The 17,828-nt window shown below is 61.5% G+C and overlaps 1 protein-coding gene across 1 annotated transcript in view; it reads left to right on the forward strand.

The window, feature by feature from the left end:
- JADE2 (jade family PHD finger 2) overlaps nucleotides 1-17,828 on the forward strand; it is a 50,481-nt gene that overhangs the window by 23,130 nt on the left and 9,523 nt on the right. Inside the window, exons 5-9 of the mRNA XM_069483625.1 lie at nucleotides 3,718-3,878; nucleotides 4,631-4,842; nucleotides 5,981-6,148; nucleotides 7,619-7,735; nucleotides 9,597-10,061. Of these exons, the coding sequence (XP_069339726.1) occupies nucleotides 3,718-3,878; nucleotides 4,631-4,842; nucleotides 5,981-6,148; nucleotides 7,619-7,735; nucleotides 9,597-10,061 (1,123 nt within the window). The remainder of the gene's footprint in view (nucleotides 1-3,717; nucleotides 3,879-4,630; nucleotides 4,843-5,980; nucleotides 6,149-7,618; nucleotides 7,736-9,596; nucleotides 10,062-17,828) is intronic.

Consider the following 17,828-nt stretch of genomic DNA (forward strand, 5'->3'; position numbering starts at 1 on the left):
CCCGAGACTTTTAACTAGTCTTTAAGACAGGGGCAAGCCGTGCTCTTGGCTTCCTGAACCTTTTGAAAGAGTCCTGAGGGGGCGTCGGTGCCTGACACACAGGAGATGCTCGGGAAGCAGCTGCTGTTGCAGCCTCCCAGGGGCTCTCCTGCCAGCGCCGGGTCGGGAATGAGTCCTCTCCGGGCTCCACGGCCTGCTGACCCCACGGGGCAGAGAGACCCCGGCTACTCTTGCTAGGAGGCAGCCGCGTGGCCGAGGGTCCTGCCTCCAGCTGCAGAGTTCCGCCAAATGCTGCTGTCTGCACCCTGGGAAACCCTCCAAGTCGCATCTCAGGACAGAGGGGTCCCACATCCTGGCTCCCCCCACTGACCAGCCCGCCTGGTCTGGGCAGCCTGGGTTACTGGTCCACTCCCAGACTTGGCAGCCTCATGGCTCATGCTTGAGCCCGTGTAATCAGGCCTGGGGCAAAGAGCACAGCTGTCACCTCCCTTGACGTTGGCACTGGTGCTCTTGGGGACTGGATATTGGGGAGGCCAGTCCTTCAGGGACTCCTGAGGGCCGAGTGCCCACCAACACTTGCTGGCACTCTGGGGCCCTCTGAGAATGAGGAGTGCCCCAGGCCTCCTCAGAAGGCTTTGGGGCCCCTTGGGGAGTCTATGCAGGACTTAGAGCACGATTCCTTCTCCACACCCCCTGCCCAGGGCCAGAAACAGGTCAGGCTCCTAGCGAGTTTTCCACCCCCGCCCCTGCGAACTAAAGAACTGTCACTTGACCTCTGACACTGTTTGCTCCTCCTTAAAATGGGGATAACAGCGGTAACCGCCTGACGGTGTGTGGTGAGGATTAAGGATGAAGTGAGAGTGTGCATGCCAAGTCACCGCTCGTGCCAGGGCCCAGGGCGACAGGGGAAGGGCAGGCCACCAGCTGAGCAGAGCGAGGTGAGTCCTGATTCTGCTTGGCCCGGCCGTCTGTCCTCTCTACTTGCTGTCAATGTCAGGTGGTTCCGGAAACATCCACTGGCCCGGGTAATTAATTGCAGATGCTTCCACACCAGTAGCTTGGCTTCAGTCTGCCCGTAGGGTGCTTTATCTGTTGACATCAAGAGGGGAGCGCGTGTTCAGCTGCTCTGGCTTCGCCAGGTGCATTCCCAGCATACGCTGGCTGCGCTGAGCTGACACGAGCCAGGCGCCCCTGGCCTGCCGTGCTCTCCGGAGAGGACAGGCTGGGGGCGGGGAAGGGTGCTGTCAGAGAGCTCCACGCCTCTCCTTCCCCAGTGCGGCCGGCCCCTCCTCCTTCCCCGGCCCTCCCACCGCAGCCGCCACCAGGGCCAGGACTGTTAGAGGAACCCAGTTCCTGGGCGCTGACCGTGCCCAGCCTATTACGTTCATCTCTCGTTTAATGACCGTATTAGCCGTATAAAGTACACATTACTGTCCCCATTTTATAGATGAGGAAGTTGGGAAATTCTGGGGAATTCCCTGCGTGGCCACCAGGCCCTAGTGGGCTGGGCCAGGAAATCACAGGCCACAGGCACAGGCCCTGGGGTGCCCCCGTGAGGCCCCAAGAGAGAGCCTTGTGCCCCCGTCACCCTGGCACGTCGGCTCTGACTGTCCTCCCCTAGCTCCTGCTGGTTCCCCTCTGCCCCTGCCTCCCTGGCCTCTGGGTCTGAAATCTCTCTGAGTGCCGAGAACCTGTGTCCCCCTTCAGACCCTGTGTCCGCCCCGCAGACTGGGAATTGAACGAGAGCCTTTAGTGCCCCTCAGTGTGGCCAGGAGCCGCAGCCCAGGGCAAAACCAGCCTCTGGCGTCTGGTCTTCTGGGATAGAGCCCTTCCCCTCCCAGGATCTCAGCCCGGTTGTCCTCCTCCTCCCAGCTGACCTCCGTCCTACTGGCTGCGGCTGGGGTCAGGTCAGCCTACACCTGGTGGGCACACAGGTGAAGGTGAGAGACCTGGGAAGCACAGAAAATGCCTTTGCTGTGAGTCCCTAAACCCCGGTGATCTTGGCCCCAAGGGGCCTGGCCCGGTGGCGCTGACGAGGCCGGCAGGTGTGGGGAGGCACGCCACGCTGGTAGGAGGGGGGCACTCACACAGAGGTTGCCCAGAACCCCCACTCAGCATGTGCTTAGGGCACAAAGAAAGCCAGGCCACGACCAAATTGCAGGCTGCATTTTTTTAAAGAATGATTTAATTCAAATGATGGTTTCATGGGGAGAGGCAGAATTTTGTTGGACTGCAGAGTGCCGATATTGCCTCTCTGGAATTGTCTGCTGGTGTGGGCAGCAGACATCATCCCTCCCTGGGACCTTCCTTAACGTGGCCTTGCGTGTGCGATGGGGGGGGGGGTCCCACCTCGCTTCCCTTTCTCCTTGCCCCTCCGCTGCAGCTTGGCCTGGGGCCGTTTTCTCCCTTTCGTCCTTCCTGCCCCTCTTGCTAACACCCGGGGAGCCCAGGAGCCCTCCCTGCCGCTCGGCCATGTCTCTGTGCCACGTAGGGCCCTGTCCTTCCCTTCCTGGTCACCGCTGAGTCACAGCCCTGGCAGCTCTGCCTCTGACCCCAGGGGGCCTCTCGGGCAGGTGAGGGGCCTCAGCCCTGCAGTGCTGGCTGGAGCAGGCCAGGCTCCAAGCAATAACCATGGCAACCAGTGGGGGGTGGGAAGAGCTGGCATTTTTAACTGGCATCAGGAGCTGAGGGGCAGCACAGCTGAGCCAAGGCAGAATGCCCCCTGGGTTCCATTTCGGGGGAAAGGTGATCTCTGGCGGTCTCAGAATACACACGCACACACACGCACACACACACACACGCACACACACGCATGCACACAACAGGTGCACACACACGTGCACACACACAGTGGTTACTGTGTGCCGGGCACTTTTCTAAGAGCTTTACTACAAGCATCAGCGAGAGGATTAAATGCCGCTCCCCAGCCATACGAGGTGGGTGTTGTTACCACTAGCCCGTTTTGGAGGACAGGACACCGGGGCATGGGGAAGTGCAGTGGGGCACCCAGAGTGTCACCCTCGGTGGTGGAACTGGGCTTTGGGTCCACACCCTGCAGCCGGGGCCCCTCCAAGCTGCGTCAGAGGCAGAGCCGCGGCCTGAGGGAGACCGAGCTGGGGTGGTCCAGGGACTGCAGCCGGCGCTTCTGTGTGTCCAGGGGATTTGGCCTCCGTCTTGGCGGGCAGGTAAGGGTGTAGCCCTGCCCAGGTAACAGTGTCTGGGAGAAGGACGAGGTCTGTGGGCAGCACTGTGTCCCTGTGACAGTAGACCTTTTGCCTGGAAAGGGTCACCCTGGGCCACAGCAATGTAACCTGGCAGGGTTCCTCCTGACCCCAGGGGAGATGTGGTCTTAGTTCCCCCCAGGGCCATGGGGTTTTCAGGCTTCTGGTGAGGAGGGGCGGGGCTTGGGAAGGTGTGTGCACCGTCCCTGGCCCCTCCCCAGCCTCGAGTTCTACTGGTCGTCGTCCACTTGTCCTTCTCTCCACAGGAGGTCTTCTGTGTGCAGACTTCCTGCCCACTGTCACCTGCGTGTCCGCAGGGTGGGCAGATGGTGGAGGAGGAAGTGAAGGAGGGGGTGGCAGGGCCGTGCTTGGAGTCAAAGTCTCACACCTCACACTGGCCCACCAGCTCCTCCGCTGGGCCGGCCAACGCGCCGGGGCCCCCTAGGGCGGCAGGCCGAGGGCCCTCCCCTCACGACACCCCCTCTTGATTTCCTAGGATCCTCCCGCCGCTGGAAGGCCCCCCTGCCCAGGTGTCCCCGAGTGGCTCTGCCCTTGGCGAGGGCTCCCAGCCTGACTGGCCCGGGGGCAGCCGCTATGACCTGGACGAGATTGACGCCTACTGGCTGGAGCTCATCAACTCAGAGCTCAAGGAGATGGGTACGTGACCCCCACGCTAACAGTGGGGTCAGGGAGGGCAGGGGGGCTTCTTCCCACCCCCGGCATCTTTGCCCGCAGAAGGGCAGTGGCCGGGTACTGCCTGGCCCCGGGGGGGGGGGGAGGGGGTGGTGGTGGTGGTGTCCCTCCTGCATTGCTGACTGGCGGGGTCTCTCTGGTGTCTCTGCCTCCTGAAGTTTCTCCAGCTGGGGGGTTGGGGGGGGCAGCAATATCGTGTGATTTACAGGGATCCCGGGCCTAGCGTAGTCAGCGTGGGTGTGATGGGGAGAGTGGGTGAGCACACAGGTGAGTCCAGGGTGACAAATGGGGCCGGGGCCAGGAGTTTTGGGCCTGCTGGAACTCGCTAACAAGTGCCCAGGACGGCGGCTTTGCCGTATTCAGCCGTATTCAGCCACCCTCAGGGGACCCCTCCGACACACACAGGCCCCCCACCACACACAGCACAAGCAGTGGATGCCCCATGGAGCCGGAGATGTTTCCATGTTATCTGCACACACAGGTGTCACGCACACGCTGGTCACAGGCAGGCCGTCTAAAGTCAAAACCCCGTGAGAGGTCGGGGCCTTTGAGGCTGAACCATCCAGCCCGGCCGGTTTTCCGAGGACGGAGCTGCGGCCCTGGGCAGTGGGTGCCTCTCCCCGGAAAAGCTCCCACGCCCCTGCCCCGAATTCCTGCAGCCCAGGGGCCGGGTTCTCCTCCCAGCCCCTAACGTCCCCTCTGCCGTCCCCCCGCAGAGAGGCCGGCGCTGGACGAGCTGACGTTGGAGCGTGTGCTGGAGGAGCTGGAGACTCTGTGCCACCAGAACATGGCCCGGGCCATCGAGACGCAGGAGGGGCTGGGCATCGAGTACGACGAGGACGTTGTCTGTGACGTGTGCCGCTCTCCCGAGGGCGAGGATGGCAACGAGATGGTCTTCTGTGACAAGTGCAACGTCTGTGTGCACCAGGTGGACAGACCCCCAGTCACTGTCACCTACGCTGTGCATGTGCTGCCGGGCAGGCCCTGCGCGGGGCGGGTCACCCTGGCTGTGGGAGCGCGGGCGCTGCGGGCAGAGGCCCTGAGGAGGGAGGGGGCAGATGGGAATGGCGTGAGTGCCCCGTGGTGCCAGGGACACCCAGGGCCCCTTGGCTCAGCCCTGCCGGCCAGACTTGAGCGAAGGCCCATTGGGTGGCCTTTCTGTCCCCTCCTTGTCAGACCCCCCCACGAGCACCCCGTCCCCCTGGGCCACCTCCTCTCCTCCCGTCCGGAATGGACCCAAAGCCTGGGCCAGGCTGCCCGGGTTCAAATCATGGCTCTGCGCCTCACCAGCTGTGTGACTTTGGGCCGTTTAACTTCTCTGGGCCTCTGTTTCTTCACTGTAAATAAAAGTGGATCGCTGTGAGGATTAAGTTGTTTACTATGAGTTCTTTGCTTACAACAGTGTAGTAAGGGCTGGAAGCGTTTGCTACCATTGCTGGAATTACAGCCAGCGGCAGCCTGGCCAGGCCCCCTCCTGATTAAGGCTCCAGGTCTTGGGTGTGTCTGGGCCTTGTGTGCGGAAGACCGACCCTGAGGCTGTCCCTGCCTCGGTTGCTGGAGTAGCCCCCGCGGGAGGGACAGCCTCAGGGAGCTCAGAGGCAGCGCCCCACCCCCCCCCACTGGCATTGCGGCCTCGGTGGGGGGGGGGCAGCGCACCCCACATGCCCGCACGCCGCCCTTTCCCAGGCTGGAGGTGTGACCAGGAGGAGCCCTCTTCCCTGATACCTGTGGGACAAAGATGGCGGCTCTGGGCCTTGTTCCCAGGAAGTGTATACCCGATTTTGCATCTGTTTGGAGGGGCCCATGGCTGGTAGGAACCTCTGGCTAACGTGACTTCCCAGCAGAGGGCAGACCTGAGCCCTGTCACAGGACTGTGAAATGGTGACATTTCAGTTACACAAGCCGGCAAAGGGCTTCCCCTTCCTCGCCTTACAGCTCCCTGTGGGGTCTTCCGGCCAGAGACTGGGGGTGCATAGCGGCGTGGCCTGGGGCTGGGGCCCCTGGCAGCTGCCTGCTGACCAGACACAGTGGCCGGCGCCCTGACTCATACCCCCTGTCTCCCCCAGGCTTGCTACGGGATCCTCAAGGTGCCCATGGGCAGCTGGCTGTGCCGGACGTGTGCCCTGGGTGTCCAGCCAAAGTGCCTGCTCTGCCCCAAGCGAGGAGGAGCCTTGAAGCCCACCAGAAGCGGGACCAAGTGGGTGCACGTCAGCTGCGCCCTGTGGATCCCTGAGGTGGGTAGGCGTTGGGGGCGTGGCAGCCCCAGGGCTCAGCACATGGGGAAGGGGGTCAGCGTGGGACTCGGGGGCCTGAGCACTGGGGGAAGAGGGTGACGGGCCCACATTGAAACTCTGGGATCTCAGGTGACAGGCCAGGGAAGAAGGTAGCAGCCCACAGAGAACTTCGCCTTTGAACCTGGGCAGAGCTCAGGTGGTGGTTTCTATGGGAAAAGGGGGCTGTGGGCCACTGGGGCATTGAGGAGGTGGGTCCAGGTAGAAGTCAGGCCACTGAACGGTGGGGTTCGTCTAAGCCTAGACACCGGTTCCAGCCCAAGTCAAGCTGCACGTTGAGTACAGAGATAAACCAACTGACCTCTAAGAAAATCAGGCAGAGAGCCTCATTCAAAGGTGGGCAGGGGGCCTGGTGCTCTGGCTGTGGCTGGGGTAGGGGGTGGGCCTGTGTCTCAGCCCAGGTGGCAGGGCCACGGCAGCAGGCGGGTCCACAGTGCGTGAGTCAGCAGAAGCCCCGTGCTCCCGGGAGGCTGTCCGTCTTATTTGAAACATGAAATGCTGAAGTTCACTGGAGTGTCAGCCCCGGCCCTGCTGGGTGCCCTGACCCAGATAGAGGCCCCGCTGCAGTGCTGCCTGTGCCCAGGAGGAACGTGGCCCTCCCACCCGGACTCAGCACACGGCCCTCCCCTTCCTGGGCTCACAGTCTGAAGGTCCCTCCTGGGGCCACGTCACAGGCTTTGGTGACGGGCGTCGTTCATGTCAGCAGTAGTCACATGCGCCCAGATAGGCATCTCAAGGACTGGGATAGCCTCTGAGTGTGCCCCGGGTTGGTCACAGCAGAGACAGAACCAACTAGGACCCCATCACGAGGATCTTTGGCTCAGGACCTGTGGAGAGGGGGGCCCCGTTTCCCTTCCCAGGCAGGGGCAGTGGGGAGGCAAAGTGCCCTGTCTCTGGGCCCGTGGGCGGGTTGTGCCCAGTAGGCGTGTGCTCGGCTGCAGGCCTGTGTCCACAGTGGCACGTCCCTTTGACCAGGAGAGCCCTACAGACCCCTTTGTCTTGGTGCCCAGAAAAATAAATAAAATCAATCCAAGTTAAAACAAGAACTCCAAAGATGTTACTAACAAAGGCCTGAGGTGCAGAAAGGAGGGAGACCTTGGGGTACCCATGCACATGTGTGGGCACACGCGGTCACAGGCGCACACTCATCTGCCCAGCTACTGATACGCCCTCTTACACGCTCCCGGGTCAGAGCTGAGCACAGATTCAGCCAGTGGTCAGCCTGGGCGAGCTAGGAGGGACGCAGACCTTTGAGCCATGCGTGTGTGGTGTCAGGGAGGACTTGGGACTCGAGGGCTCAGCCACTGCCCTGTCTGCCCGCCGCCTGGTCTCAGCAGGCAGCCCTCCATGTGGGGCATCCCTGGCGGCAGGCTGGGGACGAAAGCCTGACGCAGCTCCCTGTGTCCTGCCCAGGTCAGCATTGGCTGCCCGGAGAAGATGGAGCCCATCACCAAGATCTCTCACATCCCGGCCAGCCGCTGGGCTCTGTCCTGCAGCCTCTGCAAGGAGTGCACGGGCACCTGCATCCAGGTACGTGACCCCGTCACCCCTCTGCTGCCCCCGAGCTGGCTGCAGAGAGAGGGGTGCCTTCAGCACCCTCAAAAACAGCAGCTGCCCCCACCCTCCACCTACCCGCCTGATGGGGGTGGGGACATTGCTCCACCCCTAGGTCCTCTAGGCAGTGGGGACGGGCCCGGGGAGCGGAGGCTCGCCACCCCATTAGGGTGCTGGCTGTCCCGGCGAGCAAGTGTCTTTGGGCTCAATACATACATTGGCCTTACTTCTGACATTAAACTTGACTTTCTGTAGGGAGTCGGCAGGAATCAAACTTCTCCAGCTAAGCTAATCAGCTCTCCTGCCGGAGGACGGGGCTGCACTAATCCCTCTGTAGCAGTGGTTCCAGAGCCTAGTGTGGCTCTGTATTACCTGGAGGGCGTGTGCAGCGGGGTCGCTGGGCCTGCTGCCAGAGGCTCTGACTCAGTGGGTCTGGCATGGAGCTGAGAATGTGTATTTCCACAAGCTCCCAGGTGATGATGGCTCTGGTCTGTATTTTGGGGTAGGGGTTGAGGTCATGCTTTGTCCTGCTCACGTCTCCAGGAAGAGTCGTTTCATCATTACAAACATAAGATGTGCCTCCGCCCATTCTTTCTTTCTTTCTTTTTTTTTTTTGAGACAGAGTCTCACTCTGTTGTCCAGGCTAGAGTGTCGTGGCGTCAGCCTAGCTCACAGCAACCTCAAACTCCTGGGCTCAAGCGATCCTCCTGCCTCAGCCTCCTGAGTAGCTGGGACTACAGGCATGCGCCACCATGCCCGGCTAATTTTTCTATATATATTTTTAGTTGTCCAGCTAATTTCTTTCTATTTTTGGTAGAGATGGGGTTTTGCTCTTGCTCAGGCTGGTCTCGAACTCCTGAGCTCAAACAATCCGCCCGCCTCGGCCTCCCAGAGTGCTGGGATTACAGGCGTGAGCCACCGCGCCCGGCCACCTCCACCCAGTTTTAAGGCTTCAGAAGGGTTTGTGAGCGCAGCGCAAATGGTCACTGACAGCTCGGTGCGTGTTTGCTGAGATAGTTACCCCTGCCCACGGCCGTCATCGAGGCTGCCTGGACAAGAGAAGGAAGGGGTCCCAGCCCAGCTCCTTCTCCCAGAAGACAAAAGGGACACAGTCCCCATTTTAGATAACACTATAGAAGTACACAAGTTGGTGACCCCATCCTCAGCCTTTCTTTCTTTTTTTTTTTTTTTTTTTGAGACGGAGTCTCACTCTGTTGCCCAGGCTAGAGTGAGTGCCGTGGCGTCAGCCTCACTCATAGCAACCTCAACCTCCTGGGCTCAAGCGATCCTCCTGCCTCAGCCTCCCGAGTAGGTGGGACTATAGACATGCACCACCATGTCCAGCTAATTTTTTCTATATAGACTTTTAGTTGTCCAAATCATTTCTTTCTACTTTTAGTAGAGACGGGGGTTCTCACTCTTGCTCAGTTTGATCTCGAACTCCTGACCTCAAGCCATCCTCCCACCTCGGCCTCCCAGAGTGCTAGAATTACAGGCGTGAGCCACTGCACCCGGCCTCAGCCTTTCTTTTGTTGCCTTTTGATCCCACAGTCATTTTGCCTGTGCAGAAATGCATCTTGTCCCCAGAGGGGTTGCCCGGCCATCTTCCGATTGTTGACTCCCCCAGGGTGTGAGGTGCTGAACCTGTCACCACCCAGGTGCCGTAGAGCTCCTCCTTCCCACCTGCCATGACTCTCTGCACCAGCACAGGGTGGTGGGAGTCCGTTTATTTAGGGTCTCACGGGCATTCTGCATCCTCAGTGGAGCCCTGGGAGAAGCCCCCTTCCTCCTCCCCTCCCACCAGGGCTGCCTTCATGACGCCTTCCTCTCCCTTCAGTGCTCCATGCCTTCCTGCGTCACAGCGTTCCACGTCACGTGCGCCTTCGACCACGGCCTGGAAATGCGGACTATATTAGCAGACAACGACGAGGTCAAGTTCAAGTCCTTCTGCCAGGAGCACAGTGACGGGGGCCCGAGGGGTGAGCCCACATCGGAGCCCGCGGAGCCCAGCCAGGCTGGCGAGGACCTGGAGAAGGTGACCCTGCGCAAGCAGCGGCTGCAGCAGCTGGAGGAGGACTTCTACGAGCTGGTGGAGCCGGCCGAGGTGGCCGAGCGGCTGGACCTGGCCGAGGTGCTGGTGGACTTCGTCTACCAGTACTGGAAGCTGAAGAGGAAAGCCAACGCCAACCAGCCGCTGCTGACGCCCAAGACCGACGAGGTGGACAACCTGGCCCAGCAGGAGCAGGACGTCCTCTACCGCCGCCTGAGGCTCTTCACGCACCTGCGGCAGGACTTGGAAAGGGTGAGTGTCCTGCCACCTGGCCCCCCGCCTGACCGGCAGGCCGTGCCACGCTTACTGCCCTGAGCAGCCAGGGCTCGCACTGTGAGCTCTGCTTCGGGGGCTAGCCAAGGGGCTGCGGGCTGCCAGGTCTCGGCGGCATGGGGGTGGTTGATACTGTACAGAACAGAGAAGCTCCAGCTCTTGAGTCTCTGAGTCACTCTTGTCCCTGCCTGGTGAAGGGGGGCCCTGCCCAGTGGCAAGGCTGGGAAGCAAGGACCCAGGCTTTCAACACTTGTTGTCTCTGGCCTCTGTGTACTACGCCTGGTCCTAGCACATGAGCTTGTGTTTAGAATCTGGGCACCGGAGGACCTGGTGCTTCCCAAGCTGCTCCCCAACCTGTGCCAAGAGCCAGGGGCATTAAGAGTGAGGATCAGGCCGGGTGCGGTGGTTCACGCCTGTGATCCCAGCACTCTGGCAGGCCGAGGCGGGAGGATCGCTTGAGCTTAGGCATTTGAGACCAGCCTGAGGAAGAGTGAGACCCCCATCTCTACCAAAAATAGAAAAATTAACCGGGCGTGGTAGCGTGCACCTGTAGTCCCAGCTACTGGGGAGGCTGAGGCAGGAGGATTGCTTAAGGCTAGGAATTTGAGGTTGGGGTGAGCTATGATGACACCACTGCACTCTAGCCAGGGTGACAGGCCCCACAGCCACCATGGTGGACTGAGCCACTATCATCTGTTTCCCAGCACACAGCTTGGGGTCAGTTCCTGCCAATCCGCCCACTCCAGACCCTGTGACTCCTCCTCTCTGGGGTCCGTGGGGTGCTTAGCAGAGAACAGAGCACGTGAGGGGGGGCTTGAGGAAAGCAGCGGGCTGTGTGGAGGGGAAGGGTGATGCTGGCGGGGCCAGGAGGTCGCACAAGCTGGGTTGCTGGACCACAGTGTGTCTGGAAGCTGCAGAAGTGTTGAGGAGGGACTGTCCCGTTGTGGCAGGCAGGGACTTCCCCCAAACACTCGCCCTGGAGGACGAGTCACAGGGTCTGGAATGGGTGGGTTGGCAGGAACCGTCCCCAGCTGCGTGCGGGAAACAGATGGTTGTGGCTCAGTCCGGGGTGGTGGCTGTGGGGGCTCAGTGAGTTGACGCAGGACGTCGGGGTCCTTGGTCCAGTCCTCTGAACCCCAGGGGCTGTTGTGGCCTCTCCTCTCTGGCACAGTAAGTTCTAGGGTTTCGAGCATGTGGCATCATGTCACAGTGTCCTCCGTGGGTTCAGAAACACAGTCTCGCCCTCTCCCCGGCCCCATCAGCACACAGCCCTGCGGAAGCACTGAGGGAGCTCTCTGTGGCCTGGGGCTTCTCTAATCCACGTCTCAGCGGGCGAGTCTGAAAAGCAGGTGTCGTGCTGGTGGGAGGTGGGGACTGGACCCAGCTCGTCTGCCCTGGGGCCTGGTCCGGGGGGAAATGACCCTACTGGCCCGGCAGCCGGCCTGCCCCCTGCTCAAAAGGAGCAGGGTGGGAGGGAACAGATGTCACTGCTCCAGCCAGGGCAGAGGACAAGGCACGTACATTGCAGCCGCCACCTCCTGGGCAGCCCGGCCCCTTCACGTGTGTCAGATAAGCCCTTCTGAGACCAGAGCTGCTTGCAGAGTTGTCCTCGGGCCGCCCCATCTCCACCTCCAGGGTCCCCAGTGCAAACCCCCACTTTACTCCAGCTGTCGCCCAGACAGGCCATCAGGCCCGGTCTCCCTGTGACGTGGTCGGCCCGTGGGCCTGGCTGGGTTGTTCGGGGCAGTTGGGGGCTGACTCACGTCTGGAGTCATCACCCTAGAAAGAGAGACTTGAAGAAGAACCTCCCAGGCCTGCTGAGCGGATGGGGAAGCTGGGGCTCGGAGAGAGAGGGTGAAGGAAGCCTCGGAGGAACTTGATTCCTAGGGTTTGAGCTTGAATTTGGACCTGAATGGGGGCAGGGCTGGGATCAGGAGAGACGCTGACTTATTCTCTCCTCTGTAAGTGTCCTGGGCAAAGGCAGCCCCGTGTCAGTCCCCCAACCCTCCCACCCCAGAGTCAGCTGGTGCAGGTGGGGCCTGGGCTTGCACTTGGCAGGCTCTGGGGTCCCAGGGCAACCAGAGCTGCCACCCAGACCCCTTGTTGGGGGCGCAGAGCCTCCAGAGCCCATGTGTGACCTGTCCCTCTCCAGGAAGAGGAAGCAGGGCCGACTTTGGAGACCGTGCAGCGTCCTGCAGCCACTGAGCCAGGCCGCAGGCACCAGCTGAGGTTAGGGCGAGGGGCGCACAGCCCTGGCAGGGCCGGGGAGAGGGGGAGCCACGAGCCAGGCTGACCCCTCGGCACACCCTCCAGGCCTTTCACAGCCCCGTGCTGGCGACTTGAGTAAGTGGCAGTGCTGAGAACTCTGCCACGGGGGAGGCTTTCTGCAGAGACCCGTGGCTGTCGGTGGCCTGGACAGCAGGCCCAGCCTCCAGCCACGGCCCGGTGCCAACCGCGAGAGTATCCAGCCTGTGACTGGGCGCGAAGCCAGCTTGGGCGTGGGTTCCTCGGAAGTCAGGGTAGGGCCTGAGACGGATCTTGGGCAGCTTGGACTTGCATCCTGTCTGGCACTCCCGGCTCTGTGCCTTCCGGGTTCAGTTTCCACCTCTCTGAGTCTCAGTTTCCTCGTCTGTAAAATGGGAATGAGGATCCAGCTGCTCTGGGTTGCTGTGAGTGTGGGAGCCAGAGCGTAGCGCAGCACCCTCCTCTACCGGCTGTGACTGTCACCACTCCGGCCCCACAAGCAGTGTGGCTCTTAGAGGAAGGGGGCCCAGGGCTTGCGCTCCGAGGGTGGCTCCACGGAGCACCAGAAGGGCCCGGGAAGCACAGCATCCTTGCAGACCGATCCCGCCCTGCCCTTGCCCCTGGGCCAAGCAGGGACCGCCAGCGTGAGATGCCGTTTTCTGTGGAGCCCACATGTGCTTTTCTAAGATTTCAGCCGTAGGCCTTGGCCTGGGCGGACAGCCTGGGAAGGTGTGGCCGCCGCAGCCGCTTTCACGGCTGACAAAAGCTGCAGCGCTGACATCATGCGCCGGCTGGCGTCCCCTAGCAACCACGCCGGCAGGCGCCACGCAGGGACTTGCTGCCTGTGGCTCTGCATCTCGTCCCGGAGTCTGAGAGCCTGACCCGGCCGAGCGGGGGGCAGGGAGGGGGTGGCGATGGAGGCAGCTCTTAGACACACACCTGCCCAGGATGCTCGTGGGCGAAGCCCCCAGGAGAGAGGCTCCTTGAGAACTGGGTCCTGCCCCCTTCCGACGCCCGCCGCCTGCCTCCTCGTCACCCGGTTGCACCCTCTTCACTGTGTCCAGATTGTGCCCCCCGCACACACCTACCTTGTCCTGGGTGGCTCCAGCCTGCAGACCGCTGGCCCTTCCGCCCCTGCACCCCCGTCTCTAGGACTTCACAGCCCATTAGTGCCCCTGCCCCACCCGGGCCTGGTCACCACCTCGACTGCTCCCAGGTCACTCACCCGGCGATCCCCACACTCCCCACCCACCCCGGGAACCGCAGGCTCCCGTTCTCCTGCTCACGAGTCTCCCAGGCACCCCACCCTCTCTGTCCTGCCTCTCACGCTCACCCCCCTGGGCACTGGCCCACGGCCTCCTCTCTTGCCTCTCGGCTGAGGCCATAGCCCTGGCAGGGCCTCACAAAGCAGGAGCCACTCTCTGCCCAGGGGCTGTCCAGCCCCCCAGGGGAGGTCCCACAGCGGGCAGGTGTCAGGACACAGCCCCACGGAACGCCTGGCGTCTCCACCCCTGCCCCCTGCCCCCTTAGCAGACGGCCTCACCTCCTACCGCCAACTTCCCGCCAACTTCCCGCCAGCTTCCCGCCAGCAGAGGCCTCTGCAGCCACCGTCTGTCCCTCCCTCCCGTCCTCTCCCTCTTCCCCCAGGGATCCTTTCCAGCCCATTCCCTGCAGCGCTGGACTCTGTCTCTTCCTCCTCTCTCGAGGTCCTCTCCCACCAGCATTGTCGTCTATTTAAGCTTCTCCTGTCTTCAAAAGCAAATCCTCCCTGCCTGTGTCCCTCTGGTCGTGGGTCCCTCCACCCCCATCCCCGTCTCTCCTTTCCTGTTGTCCCTCACGGTGTTTGCTCGGTGGCTTCCCACTCTGGTCAGGCTTCCAGTCCCCACCCCCCGTACACACATCCCAGAGCCACACCTGGGCCACCAGCAGCCTCCCCTCCCACTTCTCCAGCCCTCTCCCCCAGCCCTCGGTGGTGGCTGCCACGGTAAGACCTGCCCTTGGTCTTGACACCCTTTCCCTGTGGTGCTCTGACCAGGTCCTGGTAATGTCTCGGTCCCCTGCTCCCTGTCTGGCTGCTCTTGGCCGCAGGGCTCCGTGCCTGTCCCCCTGCCCCCCTGCCCCCCTGCCCCCCTGTCCCCCTGCCCCCCTGCCCCCCTGCCCCCCTGCCCCCCTGCCCCCCTGCCCGCTCACTCTCAGCGCTGCAGGCCTCTTATGTCTTCTGCATCCACAACACAGCATGGCCCTGCACAGGCCAGGTGGGGGTGACTCCTGCTCACGCCTCCCTCCTGGACAGATCTGCCAGTCCCCTCCGAAGACCACCAGGCCCAGGCATCTGGTGCCCGACGTGCCTGCTCATCCCACACCCGCCCCCGTCGCTGGTCTCTTAGCTGGAGACGCCCACGGGAGTTGCCCTGGTCCCCTCCTCCGCCCCGCGCCAGCCACTCCCTGTAGAACTTGTTGATATCAAAACAGCTTCATCAAAATGTGAAAGCTGTGTGTATTACCAGGGCCTGACCCAGTTATTGAAGACTTTTCTACTTTTCTGCCTGATTCATTTTTGTACTGTTAGGTTTTTTAAAATGAGAATGTTTTTCCTTATAATCAGATAAACAAATGGCGACGGAAGGGGCCTGTTAGCCTTGGCGAGATTCTGCGGTGTGGTCGTTACTTTGACCCCAAAAGCTGTCATGGTAGAGGAATCGTACAACATCCAGTAAAATCTATTAATACTGAGTCTTAGTGTTACCAAGAGTCTCCGGAGACGCTAGAAAAGTACTTGATGATTCCAGGGTGAGGCAAAAAGAAGGGACCAGGGGTCACGGTGTGGCAGTGTCCTGACCTGACACCGCTGTCTCCTCACGGAAGGAGGCAGCATTCTCACCTCCACGGCAGGAGTCCCCAGACAGCACCGGCGGAGTCGTGAGCTGCTGTCCCTTAAAAACGTGTTTTTAACATCCGACTCACATCTGCCACTACATGCTATGAAACAGACATAAGTAGACTTTCTGATAGGGTCAGGAAAAAATATGTCAGTATTCATTCTAATATTTCTTTCTTATACCACTACAGATGGGCTAACTCGTGTGCAGCTCACCCCAGGGGCCCCCGGCCCGGGGCAGTGGTGCTCAGATGCCACAGTGCTGTGTGAGGCGCAGATTTGAGGGTCCCCCGACCCCGGAGTTTGGTGTCCCTTGGGCCTGGGAGTCTGTGGTTCTAACCGGCCAGCCCAGGGACCGTGACAGCAGGAACTCATCCGGGTACCCCTGGAGAAACCCGGCTCTGTAGCTTCAGGTGGGAGACAGGAAACACCTGTCTCCGTCCTACTGGGCAGTAATTAAGCAGGACTGGTCCAGCGCACATGCGGTTCTCACCTGATTCCTCACCTTAGAGGTTCCATTCGAGGGGGGAGTAAACTCCAGGATGGCATGTTTTAGAAAATTTTTAAAAAGCTGTATCTTGGCTGAATTGCTTTTAGGTTAGATTTGACTGGTTTGTTTCTTGGCCTCCAAATAGCTGTGAATCCATCCCCCTCTTCATCCCCACGTGACTGCTAGAAAGGAAACAGCTCAAGGTGTGGGGAGGACATGGGGCTGCTTAGACGCGCTGCTCGGGGAAGGGCTTCTGGAGGTGACATCCGAACCAAGACCTGAAGGACAAGGTCCAGCCTGGGAAGGCGGGTGCGGAACATTCCAGGCCAAGAGTTGACCTTGTACCAACGCCCCAGGGCAGACGTGGGCTGGACACAGAAAGAAGAGGTGGGGGGAGGGTTGGGACGTGAGCTGTGCAGTGACAGTGGGGGTCACATCGGGCGAGGCTTGGGGCTGTTGTCCGTGTTTTTAAAAAGTGTGATAAGCAGGAGGCTCTATTAGTTTCCTACGGCTGCTCTGACAAAGTGCCACCAACTAGGTGGCCTTGACAAAAATTCATTCTTGCAGTTCTGGAGGCTCAGTGCCCAAAATCCAGGTGTCGGCAGCGTTGATTCCTTCTGGGGGCTCCGAGGGGGACTCTCCTCCCTGCCCCTCCCTCTCCCAGCGTCCACGGCTCGTCAGAAACCCTTGGTGTCCCTTGGCTTGTAGACGTCAGTCCGGCCTCTGCCTCTGCTGTCACAGGAGGTGCTCCCGTGCGTGGGGTCCCTGTGTCATATTGGAGTAAGGGCACCCTAATCCAGTATCCCCCCGTCTGAACTAGTTAGGCCCACTGTTCCCGTGAGAGGGAAGGGGTCGTTCTCGAGGACAGGTGGTGGCCACGATGGAGGGCTAGCCGTGGGCGCACAGGAAGAGGAGCCGCATCATCGAGGATGGGTCCCAGGTCTCGGCACTTACCGCTCTGCCAAAACCCTCTACAGCTGCCCCTGGCCTGGTTTGGTCAGGCCTCAAAGCCTGTCCCCTCTCCCTCGCCAGCCTAGCCTGTCCTCACTGCTCCCTGTCCCCTGTCTCTCAAGCCACGAGGCCTGGCTCTGTCTCACCCACCTGGCCTTGTCCTGGGTGCCCCCGTGTGATCGGCTGCCACTCCCACGCTGCCTCTTCGTCCAGGAAGCCTCGCTCACCGCCCCGGCTCTAGGCTGGGGCCGCCTGGTCCTGCAAGGAGGGGGTCAGTGTCTACCTGCCTGCTGGGCAGCAGTCCCCAAGCAGAAAGGGACCCTGGCAGCATTGCTAACTGCTGAGCCAGGGCCGCGCACAGCACGAGTTCACAGAGCTACATCTGGTGCTCAGGGCTGCATGGGGAGTGGGCTGGTTGAAGGGGGTCCTGAGGAGGCCATGCCGGGGGGCAAGAGCTGGGCTCTCTCGAGGATGGGTGCCGCTGTGGCCTGGTGCTCCCTGGGCAGGCTGGGGGCACACAGACTGGCATGGAATGCCACAGAGAGCCACCCTGCCGAGGCCTGAGACCAGAGCGCACCTTCACGCCAGGCTCCGGAAGGAAAGGAGTGTTCCCACACCCAGGAGAGAGGTCCAACTGTGGTACCTCCAGGCCAGGAGAAATGGTGGTCGTGTCAGCAGGTTCTGGAACCAGAGGTCACCCCAGGAAGCTTAAGCACGTGGATGCTGAACTCAGCTTCGAAGATGGAACCAACTGGAGACGGAGCCTCAGCGGGGCAGCCCCTGGCGGGGCCCGGGGCCCAGCTCTGCAGCCTTGGCAGCTGCCCCTGACACTGCAGGCTCCACCCGGAGCTGAAGATGATGCCAGAACAAGGAAGTGTCTCAGGGAGGGGCCCAGTCTTGGCCCCAGAAATGTGAGAAGTGTGACCTGCCCTGAGAGCAGCTGGCGAGGGCTGGCGCAGTGGGCGAGGTGCCAGGTGGGCAGCGGCATGGTCTGTCCTTCAGGTGCTTCCGAACCACCTGTAGTTTTGGTCCCTGTCCCGTGGGCTAAGTGAGCTGGTCTCCAAAGCCCCAGGGGCCCTTCCCAGCCGGCCTAAGGCAGTCAGACCTCTGCCCTTCCTGCTGGCCGGGTGGATGCGGGAGCCCTGGCCAGAGCGGCAGCGGCCTGGCTCGGGTCCCAGACCCC

Source organism: Eulemur rufifrons, chromosome 10, assembly GCF_041146395.1.
Source record: "Eulemur rufifrons isolate Redbay chromosome 10, OSU_ERuf_1, whole genome shotgun sequence".
NCBI lineage: Eukaryota > Metazoa > Chordata > Mammalia > Primates > Lemuridae > Eulemur > Eulemur rufifrons.